The sequence below is a fragment of the Brachionichthys hirsutus genome, chromosome 13, assembly GCF_040956055.1.
Source record: "Brachionichthys hirsutus isolate HB-005 chromosome 13, CSIRO-AGI_Bhir_v1, whole genome shotgun sequence".
Classification (NCBI taxonomy): domain Eukaryota; kingdom Metazoa; phylum Chordata; class Actinopteri; order Lophiiformes; family Brachionichthyidae; genus Brachionichthys; species Brachionichthys hirsutus.
This window is the reverse complement of record NC_090909.1, coordinates 5,208,145-5,226,891: the sequence shown is the minus strand read 5'-3', so window position 1 is coordinate 5,226,891 and position 18,747 is coordinate 5,208,145. Positions and strand designations below refer to the sequence as shown.

At 44.1% G+C, this 18,747-nt stretch overlaps 1 protein-coding gene across 1 annotated transcript in view; it reads left to right on the top strand.

The window, feature by feature from the left end:
• Positions 1-6,375: 6,375 nt before the first annotated feature.
• Positions 6,376-18,747, top strand: part of csmd2 (CUB and Sushi multiple domains 2) — a 133,763-nt gene continuing 121,391 nt past the window's right edge. Inside the window, exon 1 of the mRNA XM_068747573.1 lies at positions 6,376-6,541. Within this exon, the coding sequence (XP_068603674.1) occupies positions 6,376-6,541 (166 nt within the window). The remainder of the gene's footprint in view (positions 6,542-18,747) is intronic.

Sequence of the window (18,747 nt, the reverse complement as noted above, 5' to 3'; positions counted from 1 at the left end):
TTCTCTTAAATTTAAGAGAATGCTATATTAATAATAATAATAATAATAATGGAGTATTTATACTCCATAGTTGTTAAATATGTATATATTTTAGGAACTTTTAGTATTTTTAGTGCCCTAAAATGTTGAAGAAATTTTAACAAATTTTCTTAAGGACTTTCCCAACTGCAGTCAATTTATTGTAACTTTTTTTTAACTAACCCTAACCCATAAAGTCTTTATGCAACATTATATATGAATAAAATATATCAAGGAAAACGTTAAACAATTAGCTAAGGAATTGAGCCATTGACCCATCCGCTGTTCCATCAAGCTCAGGTTTGTAGGTGCGTGGCAGACGCTCCACCTTCTTCTCCCAACAAGTTCATTTATAGTAGTGCCCTGCCTCCCATAGCAAGCTGGGAAACGCTCTGGCAACAAAGCAAAACATGCAAAGTGGATAATAGGCATTGATGATTGTCTCATCTACAAGAAAATGGATGAGGGAATGGAAATGTGCATTGTTTAGAAAACACTAATGTGTACATAATTGTGCAGTGGAGATAGCTGGCAGTAAACTGGTGACTTGTAATTACATGTTTATACCTGGCTTTTGCAAACGTGTGTATTTGGTGTCCTTCTATAAGGTGCATATGATGCAGGGTTCACGTCTGTGATTAAAAGCTGCCACTGCATTTACAGAGCCGGTCAGAGACAGCATTTCACTATTGAGCAAATTTAAAGAGTATTGACCTTTCAACTAATTTGTTTTCATGAATCATAATCTAATGCCAGGGCAATTTTTAGCGAAATTAATTTATCAAGTAAACAATTTACTCGAGAACAAAACGGCTTGAATTAGTTTTTTTTTTTTTTTCTGTCAACATCACCCTGTTTAAATGTCAGATTAGTTGAGTTGGCCAACAGCTTGGCTTTATTGTAATGGAGCCTGGACGTGCAGAATTCCATGCCTGTCCAACCTATAGTTTTAGAAATATATTGGCCACTAAGATAAACATATGAACAGCAGTCCTAATCAGCAGAACCAGTGCAATGTTGTGAATATAGCCGGTACAGCATTTTGACAGGTTTGCACCACTGTGAGTAAGTGTGTGTGAGTAATTTTCTTCTGGTGTTTCCATGGTGAGGTTATAATAAAAATGAAGCTTTAATGACACATAGTTGAGCTGAGTGCTGGATTGCTTGAGATTACTTATCTGCGTTGTAAAGATGTCCCCTTTATTTATTATCAGACCACTTCAACCAGTGCCAAAGAGGGATGGAAGGATGACACCAACCGTAACGATACCGCTGGGGGGAGATGCCATCCTCTCCTAGCTTCTGGCAAATAAAGCAAAACGTTAATTACACTCTGTTGCAAAAATATTGTGCCCAAATGGTGATCAGGACGATGAATTCTTCACCTAGCCCACCTTGACACATAACACACATTCTCTATCCTACAGAACTCCCATCGCACCAGACTCTGGATAATCTTACCTTTGGCTCTGTTAATGTTAACTATCTGCTGAAAGGTACAAGCTCTGGCTTTGTCCTGAGGGACATCTGGTAGCTTCATGCTGTGTCTTGGCAGTGCCAGCCCCTGGACCTGGCATTGAATACCCATGCCATCTGTACCTGCAAATGCAATATGCACGGCAAGGGTGGAGGATTAGCACTGTACCAATTTCACATGCACATCGCCTCGTCTGGCCTTTGCCATGCTGAGTGTGATGCAGAGGGTAATCTTAATAGAACTGTTACTTTCATCTGCAAAAGGAATTTTCAATATCCCCTTCCTCCTCCTCTAGGGGATCAACAAAATACTATTGAATCAAAAGGGACTCTTTTTTTTTCATCTTTTATCAGAGAGTGTATTCTACCATATCAGCGCTGACTGCACACTGCTGGAGGAGATCCAGCAGTATGTTACAAATATGCACATTTATATAGCACGTCAGAGATGGTAGCCCAGCCGCTAAGAAAGTTTGGACTTTTCAATTATCCTTGCAAGTTACATGTTTGTTTTTTTTCAATGAAAAGTGGCATGTTCAGGATTTTGTTGGCTGTGCTGTCGGTAATGGCCAAGGTTGCTCTGAGTTTGGATAAAAAAAAAGTGTCTCCAGTTCAGCAATGCCAGTTGAAGTAGTAGTGAAGCAAAACTGTTTTGCTAAGTGGAGGAAACAAAATATGTTCCTAAAATGACTTTTAAAAATGACTTTGGGGAACACTGTTAAACTAATGCAAAATTTATACTCAGCAAATTCTGCACACCAGCCTGGGACAGGTGCTGCTCCCTCTCTGCTGCGTGTAATTAGCCGAATGTGACAGTGTCATTAATACCAATAATGGCTTCTCTGACAGGAGTGTTTGTGTGTGTTTGCTGCTCCAGAGCAACAGCATAAAACAATATTAAGGATAACTGGATTATTAATTTGACCTGATATGAGGAGAGATGTATAACGAGCAGAAGCAGACAGATTTATTACCTCTAGGGGGCGGTTGATCGTTGGCCCTCTGCTTCTCGCAGCTGATGGTTGGGTAGATGGGGAGTGGAGCCAAATGCTTGAAGGTCTGGGGCAGGTTTTTGCTCTCCTGCACAGATGGAAAATACCTCATGAGGCATACAGCCCATCCTGCTCCAGTAGGAAGCCCTGCTCATTTGGCAGCAGTTTGGTAAGTGAATATGCCCTTTTTTTTTGCCCTCCTCGTACTTGGTCTTGGGATTCCCAACACAAAATATAGCCAAAGCTTAGTTTTATTTGGGACAGGGTTGCAAGGAAGTCAGCCAGTAGATCATAGGCCTCCTGTTGCTTTGGGACTGCCAGTGGATCACCGGAGTTTGAGTTTGCCTGATGTGCATCTGCTTTTCCTTTGGACAGAAGCCCGCACATGGGCGGCCACACAGCTTGACAAGTGTCATATGTGTGGAATGTCGGGGGAATCACCCACTGGCTATTCCCTGATGCTGGAGGCACTGTAGAACCTGATCGAACATCAGCTTTGATGGTACAAGGTGAAAGGAAATCTTCTATTCTGCTCTATATCATAGGTTAATTCACCGGAAGGTGAACTTTTGTTATTCTCCTCCTCACAGTCATTGCTTGCTGACTCGTTGTCATTATCGGTGGCACAAGTCACACCCCAGGTAGCGGTACAGAATAACTGCTATCGGACTAATGTTAGCGTTACCTCTTACATGCTACTTGATCCCACTTTCAGTGTCAGTGCTGTATTGTTGCTAAACCAAATCACGGGTCTTTTTCTACTGCTCCAAAGCACTAGAAGAAGAGCTACACCAAAATGTGTAGGAGAGTCACAGGGTTTATCCTGCGCTGAATGTTTCTTTTATACAATCTGAAAGTGTTGGATAATTCCAAGGCTCCGGCACAATCAGGATTTTTAAGGACTTTGAGGCACTGACATTTATTTAAGGACTGATCACTGTGGTAATAACGTAGCACAAAGAAAAGGTCATTTGCGTCACGAACATGCTCAGAACAGGTTGAATTAAAGGCACAGGTACTTTTTATTCATCATCGTTCCAGCAGTTGTATTAATCATCACAATTTTCATTGACACATTATAAATGAGCAACACTTGAACTCAGCATGTTCCCCAGAAAGTATAAACTATTTGAGCAGTGCCCCCCCCCCCCCACATCCTCTGTTTGTGGCACGGTACCCACTTTAAACTATGACTTTTAAATGAAGGCATTTTAGTCGCAAGCCTGTCGAAAAGCAGAACAGACAGTCCTGTGAGACCCGGGACGCTTATAATAGCGGCGATACTATGGATGTTGCAGTCAGCCGGTGAACAGATGGTGTACATTAACATTATACAGCAGGTCTGTGGCCGCACTGCAGCCCCCCAGATATACAGAGCAATGCGGGAGCCTATATTGTGTTCCTTATTAACTTTTAATGATTATTTATTGAACAGATAGACCAACAAAAACAGAAGACCCATACATTTTTATATGACAACACTGGACTATGCATCATTTTACACAATTGGTAATTATTGTGTCCCTCACCAGCAGTTTGCAGCAATATCCCTCCTTCGGCTCCGGTCATTGATCTCAAAGTCAGTCGTGCCTCAGAGGGTCCTTTGGTGTTTTGGAATGTGCAGGTCGGTTGTGGCTATCAGAGGCCTCTAATGTTTTTTTATTTCTTTAATCTTTGTTTTTTGTTTTGTTTTAGAGGGTAGGTTATTTTAACATGTGATTTTATATTTTGGATTGTTTGGATAAAAGGCAGTCTGTTAGAATTATATTTTCAGTCTTCTTCTAGAATAAAATAATAATGATGAATGAATTATGACAAATCCTGACTTTCATATCTGCAAATTTACATTGAATCATTCAATTGGAATTGGATGAGAGGAATATATAAAGGTTCAGCGTGTCATTCTCTAATTGACCTTCCTGTGAACTTGTTCACACATTATTAATCATGAACATGTTACGGTGGATTAATGTTAGATGATATCGCGGTGTCCCAGCAGCCTTACAGACGACATGGTTTTCTCTCTCAAGCAAAGTGTGGGCTTTAGTTTCCTGACTCTTTGGAGAAGCTCCTCCTCGGCCTCCTTTGCTCTTCTTCTGAGGCTTTTGGAGACGTGATCAAAGTTGTCAGTTGGCACATGAGGATGGATCCAGGTGGAGTCCAGGGAAAAGTGTGAAGGCACTCACATTGCCTTTGGGACTTGTAGCATCCAAGGGTTGTCTCTGCTTTTCTCAAGCATGAGGTTGCTACAGCCCTCAGCTGTGTGTTCGGCGCTGTGGATGGAGAGCGCTCACATTTTCTGGAGATCGGTGGTTTGATTCCGATCTCTCCAATCTACTTATCAAAGTACCCTTGAACAATTCACTGAAATCTAATTTGCTCCAGGACACTGAATGGACCTCAGTCGATATCACAATGCATGTTGCATATCAGTTGATAATCAGGTTACCTTAGCAACCGTTTAAAATTTGAAAATGGTGATTAATGGGTATAGATTAGAGCATTTCAAAATTTCAAACTTGTAAGTCCGACTCTAAACCCGACTATGAGTGAGACCTGTGAGACTGTCGTAATGAAAGTGGCTGACAAAGAGCAACTGCACGCAACTTGTTACATATTCAAACCTGATTTAATGCTGTATCACTTATCTCTAATAATTCTACTCAATGAATAAATTGAGGAATGTGCGGGCATGGAATATTAAGTAGGATGCATGTAAACAGGCTGGACTGGAGGCGTCCGTGCGTAAAACTTGTTGGACTTTGATGTAATTTCCCAGCATAATTAAGTTCCTGCTTGTGATGCAGCTGTGGGTCCTGGAACAATGTGCTCGGGGCGGGTGGGTGGGTCGCGTGGGACTCCGGTGTCCGTATACAGTTAATGTTGCTAAGACTATTTACGACCTCCAACATATGTGGGATTGGAGGCCAACCTACTGTTTTAAGCATGTGGCGCATTGCGGGGGAAATAAAAAATACAGCCGGCCAATCATAGGGCTAAAAAAATACATCTACATTTATTCTGGGCTTTGAAGTGGACATGTAAATTTAACTGTGGGGCAATTCAATGATACACCGAGACAGTTGAACACCTGGAAGTTTGGATCAAATATATTATTATTATTATTATTATCAATATGTTGGGAATGTTTTATTATTTTAAACTTCAATCACTATTGAATACAGAGAGAGGGAGGGAGAGGGAGAGGGAGAGGGAGAGGGAGCGAGAGAGCGAGAGAGAGACTGCAGTCTGAATCTTGGCGTCGCGCAGACTCGAGGCGACGCTGTCATCGAGCGCTTGGACTGCATCGCCTCATTTATTCCTCTACAGAATCCGGATCAGTGACTGAACAGCGTCGGTTGAAAACTTCTAATTCCAGATTGTGATTTCCTTCCATCCGGATTAACCTTTGACTATCCAGCAGATTCGGTTTCGGTCTAATGATGAGTTTAAACAAGGCTTTATCAGCACCTGACATGTTTCTATTAACGGACGAGGAGAATATTTAAGTGTTTCAGGAACAACTGAAGGAGGGATCGCTTTTGGCTTTTTGGATGTTCTAATATCGATCAGATCGGAGAGGGATTCTCTTTCCTTTTTTTTTTTTTTTTTTGGATGCGTGCGTGTTGAGGGGTCAGATCAGTGACCGCTTGAATCACGTCTCCTCCTCGGTGTGCGGTCCTTCCCTGGTTTCGGGGTGAAATCCATCTTCTCAGGGAGAGACTCCGGACCCCTGCACGCATGACGTGGTTCAGTCCGGCTGCGAGATTCGAGCCTCCTCCATGCATTGGGATTTTTCTCAGCGCCGACACCGTGTGAATCTCCCGTTTGTGACCATCTGAGAACTATCGAGCCTGAGCGAAATAAAGAATAACACAAACACCTTGCCATGACCGCCGCTTTCAACCGGAACGGAGCTCCGGGACCGGGGACGGGACGTGAATGCGCGCCGGACGGGATAGGAATGTTTGCTCTGATGAAAGCGGGAGCGCATGAGGCGCGTCACTGGAGCCGGCTGCTGTTATGCGTGGGGCTGCTCGCCGCCTCAGCAACGGGTAAGTCCCCGTGTGTGAAGCTGGAGACGGGGGGAATGCAGCAGGCTTGCCCCCCCCAAACCCTGGCTGAATACAAATCAGCACCAGCGGCGCGCACTCGGTTCCTGTAGGATGCTGCCCAAAGTTATTAATGCAGGAGAGGTGGCTTGTGGGGGGGGGGGGGGGGGGTACCAGAGGATCCTCGCAGCAGAGCTCGAGGTCCCACCTGGACTGTCTGTCTGTCTCTCTATGTCTGTCTGTCTGAGCAGATTAAACGAGCTGCTTGTTTACGTAAACATATTGTGTGTTTGCTTTCAGGTAAATAAACACACAAAAAGAAAGAGGGGGGGGGGGGTATGTGGAAATCGGTTGAGGCGGGTAAGCAATCGGGTGATTATTATGCTGTTCAGACTCCACATGGGTGTGTGTGTGTGTGTGTTATGGGGGGGGGGGGGGGGGGGGTTATGTCTGTCTGATCTTTCTCAGTTTACTTCAGTCCTCAACATCCTGCATTCTGCACAAGTGAACAATGAGCAACATTTTGTCATCAGGTTCTTTTGCGCTCCTTGTTTGTGCGCGTGTTTGTGTGCGTGCGTGTGTGCGCGCGCCCAATTAACTGACTCCGGGTTTTACCTCCTTCATTAATCGCAAAAGGAAATATTTCAGCCACAGCTGGACGTTCAACAGATTGTAATCGCTGTTTAGACGCGTTCGCTTCTTCCACACAACCTCACCTGGTTTCTGGAAGAAGACTCAGATCCTTGTGCGCGCGGTTATTATTATTATTATTATTATTCCTTCCTCCGTTTATGTGGACATTCATCACGCAAAGCTCGTGGCATTATTGGATGCAGTCTTTCCTTTGGCCATCCTGCTGGGTCCTCCCAGCCGTTTTAACACCGTCTTTCCTCCAAACCTCAGAATGGGCTCTATTTTTAGTAAAAGCCACGATGTGACGGTGAGTCATGACTCTGCGTTCGCCCCCTCCTCGGCCGAACCCGCAGCCGACGCAGAATGAACATATTATCAGCAGCACAGTGCGCGAGACGCGGCTGCTGCTGCTGCTGAGGTGTGAGTTCATCTCTTTGGGTCGTAAACCTCCAGCCTCGTCAGAGGGGACTTTTGATCTCTCCCCTGTTGGAGCCGCTAAAGCGACTCTAACTTATTGCACACAGAGAGCAGGGAAATGCCAGACTGGTTATCTCTCTCTCTCTCTCTCTCTCTCTCTCTCTCTCTCTCTCTTTCTCTCTCTCTCTCTCTCTCCGCAGCGTTTACTTTAAACGGCATCTATAAACGTGCTTTATTATCCTAAATGGCGAGGCGGTTGTTGCGTCCCGCCGCGTTTCAGCCACCGTGCAGCAGTTTCCCATCTTCCCATTGAGCGGCACCAGAGCCTCGCTCTGCTGAGAGGCGGACGCGGCGGGGGGTCGTGATGTCCCTCCGTCCGTTCCGTCTGTCCAACCGAGACAGTGTTTAATGACCAAAAGCAACCGGTGCGTGTCCGGTGCGTGTATAGGATCGGTTTTGTCTCCAGGCCATGTTTGACGCGCTCTGGTCATCCTGCCTGCATCACGTTTCAGGCTCCTCTGTGAGCGTTTGGTCGCTCCCCAGGTGGTGCCACACGCACGCGCGAAGACACAGATGATCGAAAAGGTTGATCACCAAAGAGCGAATGGGATCAAAAGCTCCCAAGGCTCGCCCGTGCGTCGGGCGGCGATCAGCCGACGCTCCTTCACGCGCATGCACGTGGGAGAGGAGGCGGGGGGGGGGCGTGTTGCGGGACTCCCGTCCTCAGTTCGGCCGGTAACCTGCCGTGCGTCACCCGCGCGTGAGATGGTCCCGCAGCAGGACGTCCAGCGTCCACGCGCAAGATCACGCCGCGTCGTCCGACCGTGCGCTCCACACGAAAGCGCTGCGGCGCGTCGCGCGCATGACGCAACGCGCAGTAATGTTATGAGGAGCGGAACGCTTGATGCCGTTTTCCTTTTTATCTTTCTTACTTCGTGACTTTTTACTTGTTTTCACACGGTCACGAGGATCTCCGTGAATTAACGCCATGAAGTCCCATTTTAACAGTCTAACACGGGGAAACCCGTCGGGCAGACAGGAAGGCTGCATCCTGCAGCTGGTGCTACTTAAATGGGGGGGGGGGGGGTCATCCATTTAGAAACGCTGCTGTTGATGATTCAGTCATGAATTATATATCGTCTCGAGTGTGGAAAGAGACTTTCTTTGACACTCAGTGCAGGAATGGCTGCTGCTTTGTGATAAGAAATACATCTGTAAATAATTTAGTGGGACCAGTGGAGGCGGCGCGGTGGTTAGCGCTGTTGCCTCACAGAAAGACAGTTCTGTGTTTAGCGCTCAACCCTGTCGTTTGCGTGTTCTCTTAGTGTCTGTGCGGTTCCCTACGGTCACTCCACCTTCCTCCTGCAGTTTACACACGTGCAATATGAACCGACGCCTCCGGTAACTCGCGCTCTGCGTTCTGTGCGCGTTCAGCACCTTGGACAGAGGAGGGTTCAGCTCCGTGCTGCACGTCTGCAGTTCAACCCTGGATAGCTCCTCAGTTGTAGGATGTCTGGCTTTTAACTGACTTCAGAGATGGTTCCTTAGTAACACACACACACACACACGCACACATTTCAAAGAATAGAGCTGCTGGTTTCATACAGGACGTAGCAGGTATTATTCTAGTGCTGACATCATGGATGAAGCATGTGGAGATAAAGTTCTTATTAGTCTGATTTTCATTAATCATGTCTCCAAGTTTGTATCATGTGAGGTTTTGATGTTGTTGTTATTGTTTTTTTAAAGTTCTAATATGACATATTACATTGATTAAATTGGGCCTTAGTCAGACATTACAGATTTCAAAGTGTCAGATTGTGTTTCGGGAGATTCTGATGGACTTTTTAAAACCAGTTTCGTGCATTTTTTAAAAAAAGTTTATCATCCTGATATTCTTCATATCTATTTCTATTTGTTTCGAATCTTGACATCCTGCAGTCAGCAGCTGGATTATTCAAAACTCGATCAAATCAATAAAAGTGTTGTTTTGATTCCACCTGAATCCTATTGCCACGGGAAACCAGACTCCCCATGTGTGTCATGTTTCCCTGATGTGTATTCATGCAGAGTACATGGGCATTCATCTCTCCTCTCTCCCACCTGTCTGCCTTTTGCGCCGCTCAATCCCAAATCATCTGCTATACCTGCATGCTCTGCTGCTTCCCGTCTCCCATCTGCTCGCCACAAAGCTTGGGATGGGAGTGGAGAAGCAGAAGACATTATCGTTTTACTTAAAACTGCAAAAATGTCTGGAATGCAAATAAGTCGCATGTCCAACTGACGATGCTTCGCCTCGTTTGAGCTGAGGGGAAATAACTGTAAAGAGGGGGCAGATAAAGGAAGGGGGGGGGTGCGTTGTTGGAGTTGGGGGTGATAAGCTGACAGAACCAGAGGGTCAATGTGGGCCTTACCCCTCTTTTATGAATAATCTATATGTAGGTTCATTTATCAGACACCATTTCAACAACCCAGAGTGTGTAACTTAGGTTGTGTGTGTGTGTGTGTGTGTGTGTGTACCTTGTACGGCCAACAGATTCCCCTATTCTCCAACGTACGAACTCAAGCGTCTCCTCGCTTCCTTCTGTCCTCGTTCATCCACCTCTCCGTTTCTGCCTCCATCCTCCCCTCTGGTGATTCGCGCCGTCGTCTGTCTCCAGATGGCCGGCGCTCTGTCACCGCGCTGCATCACCCAGATCATAGCCGCACAGTGACTCACACACGAACGCTCACACAATCGCACTCGCAGGCTCCACGCAACCGGTGTGCGCGACGTGCGTGCACACACACACACACACACACACACACACACATTGGAATGTTGGATCTTATCACCTCATTTTGACGCAGCTTTGCAGAAGACGATGAGGAAGATTATCTCATTTGCTTCAGTAAAATTCAAGCATTTCTTCTTCAAACATTCAAAAGTTGTGTCAAAGTTTCATGTCACGGCTGTAATTGCTGAGAATGTATCGGTTCTGACACAGGCAGAGCGAATGGGCGACACTGTATTAAGTATGATTCGCGTCACATCCCAGAGGACAACGTTCCGTTCATGGAAGCATGTTTTGGTTGCTACTTATCCCGGGGAAGATGAATGAAACTTCACGTAAGACACTCTTCCGTGTGCCCAGGCTTCACATTCATGGCCTGCACAGCCCCGCCCAGCACGGCTACTGTTGGCCTATTAGCAGCTCAGGTCGATCAAAGGTAGTAAACAGATGCGTCACGATTCAAGGACAGACAATGAGCAGTTCTTGGGAAGACAGTCGTTGTAAATAAACTTTCCTGCATGCTTTTCACCGGGAGAAGAAGAGCTTTGTTGAATTCTCATGAGGGGAACAGCCACAATAAATGCTGCCAGGCAAACCGTGTCTGGAGACGGATCCATGTCTCAGGCCAATCTTCCCTGGCTTACCGGAGGTGAAAATAAATTGGTGACATTTCAAGGCTTATTTATCAGATGTGGGACTTTGCTTCAGCCACTCTTAAATCCCCACAAAGTCAGAGACAGATGTAGATGCCCCGTCTGTCTTGTACAGACACAAAGCTCAGTCTGGTGTTGCTTTAGTTTCCTGAGGTACACTGTTCTTATCAGATATCAGTGATCCCAGGAACGGAAGATTAGATCTCAAGCAAGTCATCTTGTCCTTGAATCCTTGTTCTGTGCTGCTTTTTCCTCTGTTCAATGTATAGGCAATCTGTCAGTGGTCAATTTCAAGGAAAGAGGCATAGTCATCATGTAGGAGGAGTCTGTCTGTGTGTGTGTGCGTGTGTGTGTGTGCGTGTGCATTTTTCCGACATTTCTTCACTCTGAGTCAAACTTGCATGACGGAAATTCTATAAATTATTTCACATTTATCTAACCAGGACATTTTGCACAAATTTAAAATTAAACAAAATTAAAAATCCCACATTAAAATATGTTTAACGCATTGTGGGTTCTTCAGAAAAAATGATGTCTCTATTATCATTATTCGTGAAACCTTTAATCTTTTCCATTGATGCAAGCAAATGCAATTTGAGGTCCTTTTGTCAAACTGGGCAAGTACACTGCAGAACCAGTCATTCAGAAGAGCGTAGCTGGTGCAGAAGCTCACAGAGCTAATACGGAGAGATAACGTGGAAGTTTAGCCAGACGTGCTGCAAAGATAGAAACGCATCAGCGCTGACATTTGTAGAGGCTCGATGACGGCCAGCCCACCAGATCCCACAGAATGCATTGATGAGTGAAGCGATTTGGGCCTTTGTAAGCGACTCATAAAGATGGATGTGCACTGAATCAAGTGGGTGTGGCTTTCTGCATATGCATTGTGCCATTGTAATCAATTACAATTTAATTTGCATGTTTAGGCCTCCGAAAGCTCTGCTTTTAATTGCAGTGATTAGTGAGGGAGAGTTTTATGTTTGCTGGAAACACAACTACTTGCTGCATTTCCAAGAACACGGAGAGGATTGATAAACGCCCTCATGTCTGCTCTGTAAATATAAGGCTTAGGCTCACAATAGGCTGCTTATGCTGCCATAATGAAAGGAAATGGGGAAAGAACCAGCCCGGCTCAGTCAGGCAGCAACAAAATCCGCCCACCAGGTTCATCCATAAATCATTCATAAACATGTGAATTCACAACTTTATTCTGTGCACCAGCCCACGGAGTAAGAAGGTCAAGTTGTGGTTTAAGTTAAGGCTTCAGCAGCTTCCTCAAGACTAAAGAGAGGATTTGAGAAGATGTTGGATTATATGGTTCTTAGCCGTAACGTTCCAAGTCGGTGTAAAGCATCTCCGCTCGAGTTCATCACCGCCAAAGTGTCCAATGTCCAAAGTGGTTTAACCTTAAATTACGACGGTTGGCTCCTGGCTCACGTTACCCAGTCCGCTGCCACAGAGCAAATCAATTAGTAATGAACTGAAATGAATGTAAAGTATCTACTCGTGTCTTTTACACAGGAATGGACAGAATTACACGTGGAGCAGTCAAGCAACGTGAGTGACAGACGGGGCTTTGGGGGAAGGAAACTATCTGAATACTTATCCCAAGTAGATGCAGCTTTTTAAATCTCCCTGCCAAACTGTTCTCTCACTATTTTGTGTGAGAGAACAGGACTATGATTAACTGAAGCGGAATGCAATTTGCTATACAACAGACTCTAATCTGTAATTAAGTCAATTGTGTAGATTACATTGTAAGAAAATGTTATATGAATAAAAAAATGGACAAACATGATTCCACACTGCTGACAGTGTTTCTATGACATGCATATTCTCTTTGATATAAATTTAATTCTTACTCATTTGATTGATTTGTGAAGCCACATTGATTATAAATGAGGTTTAGAGCTGACACTTGAGCCTTCCTGGGGGGGGGGTTATAGGACTCTTGTTGAAAGGTGAAAGTGAGGCTGATTGATTGTACACTGCCCGTCCATGTCTCAGTGATAGATGGACGGTCCTGTTGGGACGGCCACGACCTGACCTTTGGATCAGTGCTTCCTCCAGGGTTTTAAACGCAGTCTTAAGAACAGATCAAAAGCTCATAGATTGACATAGTTATCCATATCATAGACTTAATGCGTTGATATTTGAATTATGTCACCTCCCACTGATGTTACGATTGGCTCGACAACCAACAACCCATTATTACAAATGAATATATCCCCCCAATAAAGAGAATTAAAGTCAAGCACTCTTTGAAACCCAGCAGCAGCATGTTACGGGTCTTTTCAACCACACAAAGGCAGGGGTCTGCCTGAAAACAAAGAACCCGTGACATGCCATTCACTCTCAATGGGCTATTTTTTTTTTTTATTGATCCGCTCGAAGCCATTGTGAAGAGCTATCCACTAAAACAACACGAGGAAGAAAGGCTACCTCTGTTAAACCAGGTTATGAGCTGCATAAAGTGGTTGTTGAGGATGGGATGACAAGATGTGGAATTGTGTGGGTTATTTTTTTTAGTGGGTGGATGAGCTACTGGTCCTTCAGGCTGACACCAATATGCTGCTGGTTAAATATGGCCCAGCTGGGGGGGAACTGCCCATGTCCTCCTCTGTCTGGGAGAACACATGCACCATTGTGCCTCTTTTCCCATCCCTGATAATGTGCAGGCACTCACACATGCATGCATTAACGCCCAACCCTCTGTATTAGAATGCCTTCATTGATTATCCCATCTTTAGCTACACTTTTGCACGTGGGTATTGTCTATTTTCACGCTCCATACATCCTCCAGCCAAGTGCTGGAGGATGAATTGTATGGAGCGTGAAGTTTTTGTGTGTGTTTGCACAAGTGTTTGCATTAAATGTGTGTCGCCATAGGCTTCAACAGATTGCTGAAGCTCTAATCTGGAGATTGTGTCCTCAGTGTGACGTGGCAGAAGTGTGTGAATTCCAAAGGCATTGGCATAATGTGTGTGTTTACACAGATACTCACTTTGTCTCACACGTCCATACAGCAGGAGACTATTCCCTATTATTAGGGAGAAGAAGCGGCATCATTTCTGCACCTTTAAGGAAACAAAAATTACCATTCAGCTCAGAAGAAAAGCTGCGTTGTGTGTGTGTGTGTGTGTGTGTGTGTGTTTGAGAGAGGCTAAGTGGGAGCGAGTGTATTGCAAGTGCCTTCCACTGAATTTGGCTCGCCTATAATGGCAGAAAAGTGTTGTCCTGGCCTGGCCATTAGTTTAATGTATGGAGGCGAGCAGGATCGCTGAGCTCACCCGTTTCCATTTTAATGGCAGCCATCGAGAGGTTAATTCAGATATGATGCGGTCACGGCGCGCATATGCGCTGACGCGTCAACAGACAAAGAGTAGTATATTGAGAGGAGAAGATGATCTGTGGGGTTTTATCGTCCCACCAGGGAGGCAGTTACAGGAACAAGAGCATATAAACATGCATACACACAAATCATTTGGTTGTTTGAAGTTTATTCATGGGAGGGGTTATATGTAATAGCGAATATCTTTGTTATTCAATAAAACCCAAGGGAAGCTTATTTTTGGTTGTAAATAATTCCATGTTTTCTCTAATGGGAGGTTCACAAAGACTTTTCAGTTCCTCTTGAGGAAACGGTAAGAAGTGAACTCTATGAGTTGCCCTTACCCTTTCTTTTTGGGTATTCCCATGCAGGATACTGTGTCCTGTTTCTTAAGGGATGGCGGGGTCTTGCGCATGCAGCCTTTCAGATAGCCCTTTAAACAAAGTGTTGTCAAAATGCAGAAGAGAGTGGTAGGAAATCCCAGAAAACTTTGCAAACAGATGCGGAATAAATGAAAAACGCTATATCTTTGCAAATAACATACAAAAATGTGAACAATTTGTAGGAATGATTATTAATGTGGATGCAAATGAATGTATAATTGGATTGCTGCAACACTCACTTTAAATCATGCTGCAGACCTTTATTTGTGTTTTTCTAAGCTATTCTCATGCAACTTTTGACAGCAAACATGCATTTCTTTGCCTGCAGTTCATGGGTATTTTCACCAACACGTTTGCTCTGTGTTGCCAGTTAGGTTTGTTGATAATGGTAACGGCAGTAGGCTTATGTAGAACTATCTTACTTTGGTGTCTTAATCTATTCCAACTAATCCAATTCCCAGCAAAAAAAACTGCTGTGGGAATGAGTGACTTTTTTTTCTTTGTTTGCTAAAATATATGTTTGAAGGATGCTGAGGATGGAACTGCCAGGGAACAGGGCTAGAGGTCGACCCAGGAGGAGATACATGCACGTAGTGAGGGAGGACATGAGAGTGGCTGGTGTTGGGGAGGACGATGCAAAGGACAGGGTAAAGTGGAGAAGGTTGGTTTGCTGTCGCAACCTCCTCACGTAACGTGCCCAAAGAAAAAGAAGAAGCTCATGCATAAGGCATAAAGGTACAACAGGATGGTCGGGCTCTACTTCTAACTTAGATTTACATCACGGATGAGGAGACCAGAACAAGGCATGAGGAGAAGAGAGTCCATGAAGAGAGGCATTGTCAAGATAACATGTCCTCCTATTGAGAGTCACTACAGCCGCTGTAATAGCATCTATGTGGATTCGACAGGCAGATACGTGACACCGAGGGTATAGGAGCTACACCCATTCATGCAGATAGCTGATACCTCCACATGAAGACACAGTTTTAGATCCTTCCTTATCTCCTACTACTTTTTTAATTCCTCTCGGTCATCTCCTCTCTGTCTCTGTTGCTCCTCATGGGTTTTTTTTTAGACATACATTCAGCTCATTCAGTCCTTTTTGTTTCTGTCTCGCCGCCCTCACTCTCACCTTCCACTGTTCTCCTTCTTTCTCCTTGACTGTAGCTGCCCCGGTGCAGCATCTAGGCCATCGATTCATCAAAGTGTCACGCAGCAGACCTGTTCGCCCGCTGCTGAACAACTGCCCTAATAAAGCAAACAATAAGTCCAACACACACACACACACACAAACCTGAACTGCAAGCCAACAAGGTCAAACCGCTCCATGCGTGCCCGTCGGGTGGCGTGCAGGCCAGAGATGGCGGCGAACGCTGGCAGTAACATAGTGTGTGCTAAAGAGTGAGCCATGCAACTGTTGAACTTTTACAAGCATATTTAATATTCTAACACATAGAGTCACCACAAAAATAGTTTGTAATTAAATTCACTGTTTACTGAATTATCCTGATTGCTGATCCAGCATATTTTGCTGCTGTTCCACTTTCACGACGCTTTACCTGAATTTACACAACCCAAGAGAACATAACATTCTACTTTAATGGTTGTCCAGATGGGGAGATGCAGCACAGCAAACAGTGTGTTTATGAGGTCTTTACGGCATGTTGGGGGGGATTCAGCTTCAGGATGGGCTTTGCCTACCTCCTCAGAGGGGCTGCACAGCAGCGGAACTGCTCCCAGGAGCTCCTTTCATACTGCACCCTGCGTGAGGCTTAAATAATTCAAGCAAGACCCCTGTGAAGCATCGGCTAAATCACGTGGCCCCATAGATCAGAGCGTCGGCTCACAGCGGAACTCGTATGTGTTGTTGAAATCAAACTTTATGATGTTGTAAATTAGTTTTAAATGCTCTCAAAAGTACATTCTCAATTAGTTTTGATGTTGTCTGGTCATAAACTGTATTTTTTTTTTCCAGTGAGGAAAAACACTTGTGGCAGCAACCGCTCTAAAACTCACCGTTTGCGTGTCTTTCACCTCAGACTGCGCTCATTCATTCAGGGGATGGTCACTTGTCGTTCGCTTTTCTAAATGACATTTGGAGGTCCTCCAGTAAAGGAACGCATCCTCTATTCGCCTTGTTCTTTTCTGTTTTTTTTCCTATATCAATATGTGCACAATGTCCCATCATATTAGATGAAACACTGTTAATCAGCTGCAGAATGCATTCCTACATTCTGCCATTTACCGGTAAGTGTTTTAGTATTTTAATTTATTGCTAAAGGGAGGTGTATTACGCTCCAAACATATGATTTATAACATAAATCATTTGCCAAGCTTCAAGTCTTACACAATAATTTCCGATTTCCAAATTTTCTAATCAATCATGAAACCGATCAATAACAATTCGGCTTCTATAACCTTTTTTGTATTTTTTTTTTCCAATTCATTCCCCATTACCTGTGTGCAAATGGTTCACTGCCCACTCTGACCCCCATCAAGCTTGGCCATCAGGCCTCCCGAGGAGGCATTGATTGGCATTTTGTCTGAGAGAGGCTTTGTAATGAAGGAGATGATGGGGAACATATTGACCAGGTTGTGTATATGAAAATCAGACTGCAGGGGTGGATTTGGAGGTTTTACCTGGATATTAGTATTGATCGAGTGGTAATTGGGCGGGTGAATTCTCTGCTGCTCCTGCCGTTTAGAGGCTTTAATGAAAAATCAGACAAACGTGTTCTTTTCTGTCTTTCTTTGTTCTTCCCGGGGTCGTGGTTAAAATAGACACACTGTGGTGACCAAGCCAAAACCGTGTAAAGGTTGTGTTTAATCTCATTTAACAAGTTTTCTTAGTTGCATCACGCTGCACTTATAGAGCTGATCTCCAAAAGCAGCATCAGGATGGATATATTCAGAGATGCTTCAGTTTTAGCCCTCATTTGGAGCTTTGCCTCTTCTATCTTGACCCTTTTTCTCCTCCTGAAAAAGTTTTAAACCTTTTTTTTTTTTTGCTGTGCTACTTGGAACAAATACCTTGAATCAGTTTTTGTTTGGATTTTGTGTGAGTGTTTTTCCAGCATCGTCGCCAAGTACACTCCCTGATGCGGAACATTTGAATCCAGGCTCGATTATTGCTGCAACTACAGACATTGGTTCACTCGTCTGCCTAAACATTCAGGCTCGTGTCTCATTTAAAAAAAAAAAAAAAACATCTTAATGTGAATTTAGTTTTAAAATAAAACATTGTCTTTTTATTCTTCTTTTGGATGGTAGTTATAGAGAATAAATGGGAATTGACCCCCCCCCCCCCCCTTTTCTCTCGTCTTGTCTTCATGCTCCTGCCTGATTACCTGTAAATCCCTGCTGGTTTATGAGAGTTTAGGCTTGTTTCAGAGTGAACATTTGGACAGGCTTGTAGCTTTGGGATTGCTCTACCAACAGAGAGAGCACACAAGGTAGCACATCATCCGTATCTTTCAGGAGTATTCAATGAGGTATAAAAACATTTTCCCTGGAGAGATTCGGCAAATTCACCGGCGCTTTCGCTTGTCTCGAAGTTGCAACATTTGTAAGGAGGATTATTGTTTATTGTATGCCCTATTTTAATACACTCAGATATCATAGCTCCTTCAGATGCATTGTTATTGTTCTAGACATGTACACACTCAATATATGTATCTGGATAAGCAAAAAAAAAAAGAATAAAATCATGTCTACTGCAGAAGTTGCATTGTTTCTGAATAATATGGGTTATGCATATATCATATGTCCTCTAATTACATTCCACTAATTACAATTTAATCAGCTTACAGTATGATTCGGCTTTTGTGGCTGAAGCAATTGAAGGCTAAATACAGATCATTGTATAAATAAAATGTACAGTACGCTGGCATGCCATTCTAATATAGTCTTCCTGTGAGGATATTTATTTAGCATGCTTTCATGCCCACAACTAAACTTCACTTCTACTTCTGCATTGGGAAATTAACTCTGATCACGTTGCATTCTTGCATCACAATTT